A 7,421-nucleotide genomic window follows, 5' to 3' on the forward strand; every position below is an offset into this window, starting at 1 on the left:
TGTGTTTTAATAAAGCTCTTTCTTTGCATAAACAGCTTCCTGGCAAATCTTCATTTCCTGTATAAATTCATTCATGTCCTTGATGGTAGCATAATAATTGTGTAGTAGTGTAGGATAACATAAATACACAGCATATGAATGAATAAATACATGAATGAATAAATATATGAATGAATAAATATATGAATATATATATATATGAATGAATAAATATATATATATGAATAAATATATATATGTAAATATATATATATATGCCAACCAATCACGAGCGACTTTACTTGTTTAAAAAGAAGTGGTTCCGTCCAATACTCAGTAAGAAAATTAAAGCCTGGCGTGGCCACATGTGGTTTTGCTGCCAATCACGAGCGATTTCATTTGTTTGAGAATAGTGGTTTCAGCCAATACTGAGAAGGTTATTCAAGCCAGACCTGGCCAGCCGCGCGGGTTTGCTGCATTCATATGCTAATTAGGGCCATTAGTACAGCTGATCGCTCTCCACATACGTCACGGTACGTTTTCGACAATTTGTGGCACGACAAACGCGGACAAGCACGGGTTGCAAATTGTCGGAAACTGACGAAAATCAGGCAGATCTGCGGGAGTTTACGGGGACGAAAATCTCACTTTTCATGCAGTGTTTCTTTCTCAAACGGGTTGTGGTATGATGTCTTTATTCTTGTAATGTTACTATTTTATTCACATAATGTTACGACTTTATTCTCGAAATAGAAGGAAAAAAAAAATTCTCTAGCCTGGCCCTAATTCTCCGTCGTACAGACATGATGTTCCGTAATTAACAAGAGATGATTCTAAAAGTTAAATGCGAGATGGATGGGGAAAAATTTAGCTCCATTAGTAGGGACTTATATGTCCTTATTTAGGGGGCTTGAGTTTCACCCACAAGCAGGGAAAACAAATGCTGTACATATGTCCAGAGGTACTGGATTGACTTAGATAAGAGCATATTGATGTGTTATAGTCCAATATTACACCTAAACACACTGCAGGGAATCAGATAAGGACAGGTACGCTATCCCTTCCTCTTGATATGTCCGCTCTACTTTGTATTATCGCCACATAAAACCCCCAGTTAAACTTAAGGAGGTTTGTTGTAACATGCCTAAATTTAAAGCAATTAACAGAAGGGGGCACCTACCTTTTTGGCCCAGACTCTCATCATAATGTTGTAAACATCTGTGGTCAGATGTTTACGTCGACTCATAACTCTGTGCTGACTGAGCAGGAAACTCTGCGAGCGTTCAATATCCCCTACAAACACACATGCCTCCAGGTAGGAGCGGATGCTGAACTGGGTGTCCCCATTTGAGCTGCACGCGCCGCTCTCTTGGAAGCTGTCTGAGCTATTCAAACACGTCCAATGTTGTACTTGCTGGTTGAGTCTTTTTTCCAGCTCCTCAACCTCAGCAAGGTCTTTGTCTTTGTGCTCTGGGACAGTCGTTTTTGAAGCTTCTTTATCAGAGCCCTTATTTTTTGAGTCTTTCCGTTTCTGCTTAAATGTTTTAGGTGTCAGAGCTGCTTTTGCTGAGCCGGTCGCAGTGACAGCAGCTACTGAAGGCACTGCGGCACGCATTTCCTCTGACAGCTTCGTGCCCCCACTGCTCTTCTTTGCTGCAGAAGATATTGTTTTGTGCGTTGTACCAGTTGGCATTAAGGTGCTTTTGCTACCTTTAGATTTCCCTGGGAGCTTCTCTTTAACAATTTTTTGCTGGACGTCCTGCTGTTTCTTAAGTTTATTTTTCTTCTCCTGAGATAATTTTTCCATCCAGCGACTGGGCTGAGACTTAGAGGCCCCTTTCGTAACCATCTGTCCAGATTTAGAAATGTCCTTTTTGTCCTTAGAGGATCCTTTTGCAGTCCTTCCGGATGAAACACCCCCTTCAAAAGAGGGGGCTTTAACGAATTGCACTTTTGCATGTTGGACATCTAAAACGACGTCGGACTGAAGTTGCTGGATCCTGGCTTCAAGGACTATGTAAAAGAAAAGTGAAAAACAAAAACGAATTAGTCCAAATAAAGTAATGTGTTTACCTTAGAAAACTAGCACGTTGTTTAACTAGTAATGCATTATCTTTAAAAAAAAATAAGTTTGCCTTGCAACATACATGTTGAGGACTTCTATAGAAACTGATTATCCGACCTATAGTGAGAATTCATAATGATAAATGCGATCTAAGCAAACGTACCATCTAACAACTGAGACTGTTCATGTACACGTTTCTTTACATCCTCGGATTTTGGGATAACGGTTGAAACATTTCTTCTTTGTAGGTACCAAGGTGTTCCTAAAAAAATAAAAACAACAGTCAGGTTCATCTATCAGTAAGACAACCACGAACTCCATAAAATATAAACATTTTTCTAAATCTCAAAAACCAAAAGTTAAGTTTTTCACTCTAAATTAGGGTGTGCCTGATTAGGAAAGCATGTATTTGAATTATTTTTCTTCCCTCTCTTCTCTCCTCTCTTCCTCCTTTTCTTCCCTTTCTTCCATATTTTCCATTATCATTCAGTCCCTCCAACTCCCCTTGAGCTTTTGCTCTATTCATAACAATCTCTAGAAACTGTATGGGCATGGCAAAAGATGCCACTGCAACCTTGAGTGTAAATTGATTTATTTAGAATATAAAAGTCCAGTTGCTCCTGCATCAAGGCAGGGCTCTATTTGCAATAATGCATACAATGAAACTAGGACAACTATTGTGCAACTCTACAGTTATGGTTAAAGCTTCAGATAAAACACATACTGTATTTTAAAAAGCACAAAATGCACAAATAGTAAATAAATTAATTAAAATCACCAAAATGCCACTCTTTGCAGCACTATTAGCTTGATTTATAATATTTCATACACTCTTCTTTAATATTTAAACAATAAATATTGTTTGTCACAACCTCCCAAGTTCTGTTTTGACTATAGATGCAAGCAACATCAGACAGGAAGATCTAATTATTGACTTTAAACCAATTTAATAATTTATGAAGATCAACAGACATCTGCAATAACAGACTGTCACGTTATGACCAGGACCTCTGTCACATCTATAAACTAGAGAAACGGGAAGAAACTGAAATTTAAAACCAATATTCTGATGCTCAGACTAATTAGAGAAGCTCGCGCTGCTGTAAACATGAGGCAGAAATGGAGGCTCAGCCTGTTTTGCCCAAGGACGAAGAAACTAGAGATCTTAATCATCGGCGTTTTATTTACCAACTAAAGTTACAGCTGGTCGCTTAGTAATGTCCGCCTCGACAGCACTGACTGCAGGTGGTTAATTATGTACATTTTCTAAGAAATAGGTGATTTTATCTCTTTCTGATATGCATCATGGAAGGAATGTTCAGTCGAGAGTCGGGAATTTAACAAAGATATTGGCTGAAATAATTAAGTTTTAAGTAAAAACCTGGATATAAGAGTGTTTTCAGACACGAAAAGCCTCGACTGTACAGAATGAAGTTTTTCATAGAGGATAAACTGTTACATCCAGAGGCAGCAGAGGTCCCTCCTGCTGCTGCTGCTCACCTGATATCCGTCTGATTGTTCCGCTTCTCACCGACACACAAAGCTGACAGCGCTCCGCTAAACACCTGCGAGCGTCCGCTAAACTGCGCCGACCAAGGCTCCTTCCTAAAGTGGAGCAAACTCTGAGGAGAGACATGTTGACATGTAACAGCCGCGTTACTCCAACTGCACTACGCGGCCATCTTAGAGCAGACCTGGCTAATCAAGAGCAGAGCTAATGCTTTATATTCCAGGTCTAACGAGAAGAGCGCAGATAACATCGAACAGCAATCTGAAGGCCGCTAGTTCCTTTTTAAAGGACCTTATTTATTTATTTAGTTAGTTAGTTAGTTAGTTAGTTAGTTAGTTAGTTAGTTAGTTAGTTAGTTAGTTAGTTAGTTAGTTAGTTAGTTAGTTAGTTAGTTAGTTAGTTAGTTAGTTCCTTTTAATTTAATTGTTTTACTTTTTATCAGTCCATTTTTATGTGTCTGCGGATGAACAAAGTTGTAGGCCTGCCTAAAACTATTCTCATTTGTATGTGGATAATATGATATAATATAATATAAAATAAAATATAATATAAAATGAAATAAAATATAATATATTATATTATATTGTATTGTATTATATTATAATAACATATTATAACATTAAACTAGTATAATAATATAACATAATATCATATAAAATTTTATAATATGACATAATATTACATTATATTATATGTGGATAGGCTTTTCCAACTGTGAAGCTATTTAATAATGAGGATTTATAATGACAACAACAATACGATAATAATAAGAGGAACAGGAACAAAACATAGAAGAAAACGCTTAAATAATAAGTCATTAAAATATTAGAAATATTTAACAGTAGCAATAACAATAATAAAGATTATTATTAATTTTACATAAATAGCGGCAAAATATTGACAGCTTCAAATACAACCAATAATGACATTCATATAGTAAAATTAAGCCTAGAAAATAAATCTAAAAACATAGTTTTGATTAGAAATATATAATTAATGGGATTCTCTGAGATCCTTACTCCATTATCCACAAATAAAAGAATAAATCCCATGACAGGGTGGGATGCTCTGTAGCAAAGATGAAAAGTGGCACTAAGACACATCCATCTCTCTCAAACCAAGGGGTCTTAAGGAGCCGCACCACAAGTCCTACATCACAAACACCAAAGCATAGAAATTTATCTCATTTTCTTAATTATTATTATTTATTTTTTTTTACGATCTTATTCTTTATTTTACAGAAACCAAAACCAAGCAGTCTCTATAATCTATAAAAGTACAAATCTCTCTACAATTCTTTATGGATGAAACCTAGTAGGTATTTATTATTAATTGGTATCATTAATATTATTATTATTGTAGACATATTTACATTGTTTGTCGTGTGGAAAGACAATGACTTGTTGGTCCACCAGGTGGGAGTCTCCACTCATCCACTTACGTTAGAACTTAGCAAATCTATGAAAGTCTTTTCTTAATTTGTTCACCCCATTTAGTATTATTAATGTAATAAATGCATACATTAGCATATTTTCATTGATGTTCTCCTGCTTGAGTAAATATGTCAGCCACACACTTAGAAACTAGGTATAGATCAAATTATTTAAAATTTCATTGCAAGTTGTTTCATAAAACGCCTTTCCACAATGGTTAAATGTTAAAGAAATGTAACAATTACTCATACAATTTTTCTAAAGATAACAGCCCTCTTTTTCAAAATTCAGTAAAAGAAATAACTAAATAAGAAATGCATCAACAGAGTTAACAAATGCTCAAGGTTATCCAGGAATGAGTACTTGTCACAGCCTTTTGAAATATATTGTCTTCTTTCTCCCTTTGACCTTTGAAGTTTAAACCTAATAAAGTGAAAATCAAGTGTGACCCTGGTTCAAATTGAAGTAAACCAGAATTTATATTGTTCACATCCTGTACACTTTTTGACCCCCGCCATGCTAGCCTCTCCTTCACATGCACCCATAAAGCAGTCTTTAGCGGGCCTTTGTGTTTCAGTAGACGAAAGGTTAGCACAAGCACTACTTGACAGAAAGAGGGAGAGACAAGGGAAGCTGGTGGCAGTGGGGAGGGGTGCTGTGAAGAAGGAAATGAGGTCCGGACAGTACATCTTTTCTCAGCAGTGGCTGGGAGCACAGCAGTGGGTGTCTGCTACAGAGCTGTAGGTGAGGATCAGGAGGTGTTTGTTGCCACAGTTCACAAGCTGGGCCCCTTGACAGCCTCGTTTGATGTGGTCGGCCTCTGTCGGCGGCTGGCTCTTTGCGCCGGTGTGACAGTCATTGCCGGGTGAGTGACTGTCAATGCCCAGACCAACAAAAGAGGAGAAGACAGGCTTTCATGCAGCCTGATAATGGCCAGGCCAAGACAAGGCAGCCATTCTAGCACACTTTGATCATGGGGATTCTTTTGCACACCTTTGTAGGGGCAGCCTATTTGTCTAACAGATGGAAAGTGGGCTGTTGTTGAAACAGGTTCACCTGGCCACAGAAATGTGATGGAGATGCCTTTCTGTGACACTTGTGTCATCTAAATGCTTTTTGACACAGTTTTGTCAATTTGTGCAAACCTACTTTTTAAAACTCAGATGTGCATCAATTGCACCTTGTAATGATTAAAAAAACCATTAAATCAATATTTTTTTCATCATGAATACTTTTTTTATTTGCAACCATTTCTTGACTTATAAAGATTAGCAAACATATGGCAAGGTGTTCTCTTGCTTACCCTATTTGGAGAATTTGCAAAATATAGACAAAGAGAATTGAACTGCATTGCACTGAATTCAAGTGAACTGAATCAAATTTATTGCAATTTATTGGATCTGTACACAAGAGGATTAGGTCCATTGAAGAAAAGAAAAACCTAAATAAAATGGACTCAATAAAACAAAAAAAAAGCTGTCGTTTTTCTGACTTTGATCTCAGAATTCTGATTTTAATCTCAGAAAGCTGGCTTTATAAAGTCAGATTAAAGTCAGAATTAGTAGAATTCTAAGAAAAATGTCAGAATTATGAGATTAAAGTCAGAATTAGTCAGAAATTAAAAATTAAGGTCAAAGTTATTTTTATTAGCTTTTAATGGCCCTGAAGAGTAACTCGGAAAAATTTACCTGAACTGATACATTTCTAGTTAGAAATTTCAGAAAAATATATATAAAATTTATGTGTTTATTAATCAATGTTTATTAATCAAGATGTGGCGTTCTTCCTGTAAGGCATCTTGGGTTGAACTGTTGGCTCTTGGGCTTTGCTCCAAGAGTTTATATGTATGTAAAACAATGTATGGTACTATATAAAGTATATGTGTATATATATCCTCATCTCCTTCAGCAGGAGATTAGCTCTACAGCAAAGCTTTTTGAATAAATTTATCAACTGAGCATGCGCTACATGATCATTTGGCTTTATTTATAATTTTAATATCCTCTGGGAAAAGAGATACCCCTTCAAGAGAGATCAATTTAACCTGAATAGGTCAGGTGCAAAATTATTGGCTTCTAACATTTTCTCTTCCCTGAAAAAAAGAACATGATGTGAATAAAAAGCAGTGTCACCCTGCTGAAGCCTTGGAACAGGAACAAAAATATAGTGAACAAAGGATAAATACAGCCAAAATGGTTGATAAGGTAATGGCAAAGTATAGGTATATGGCAGAAAGAACAGAGCTAAAGGATAAACAGTAGTTAATAATCCAACTTTTAAATGATACAATGTGGAGCTCAAGCAGCTAGATCAAGGTATTTAAACTGGTTTTAATAGCATAGGATCTCTGTATGGTGATTTCCTAATGTGGAGGAAAGGGATCCTGGGTGAACTTAAATCTTTTGATATGTGGCTGTCCAAATACAGTGCCCTG

General features: G+C 36.5%; 1 protein-coding gene across 2 annotated transcripts in view; it reads right to left on the reverse strand.

The window, feature by feature from the left end:
- The window catches only part of polrmt (polymerase (RNA) mitochondrial (DNA directed)), a 78,934-nt gene extending 75,202 nt beyond the window's left edge, over nucleotides 1-3,732 (reverse strand). Inside the window, exons 1-3 of one of the 2 annotated variants that reach the window (XM_038280778.1) lie at nucleotides 3,545-3,680; nucleotides 2,208-2,306; nucleotides 1,160-1,992 (exon numbers count right to left, since the gene is read on the reverse strand). In XM_038280778.1, the coding sequence (XP_038136706.1) occupies nucleotides 1,160-1,992; nucleotides 2,208-2,306; nucleotides 3,545-3,680 (1,068 nt within the window). Of the gene's footprint in view, nucleotides 1-1,159; nucleotides 1,993-2,207; nucleotides 2,307-3,544 lie in introns of both variants that reach the window. The other variant, XM_038280780.1, reaches the window with a different exon arrangement.
- Nucleotides 3,733-7,421: the final 3,689 nt, after the last annotated feature.

This window comes from Cyprinodon tularosa, unplaced genomic scaffold, assembly GCF_016077235.1.
Source record: "Cyprinodon tularosa strain WSP-4 unplaced genomic scaffold, ASM1607723v1 ctg164, whole genome shotgun sequence".
NCBI classification, from domain to species: Eukaryota; Metazoa; Chordata; class Actinopteri; order Cyprinodontiformes; family Cyprinodontidae; genus Cyprinodon; species Cyprinodon tularosa.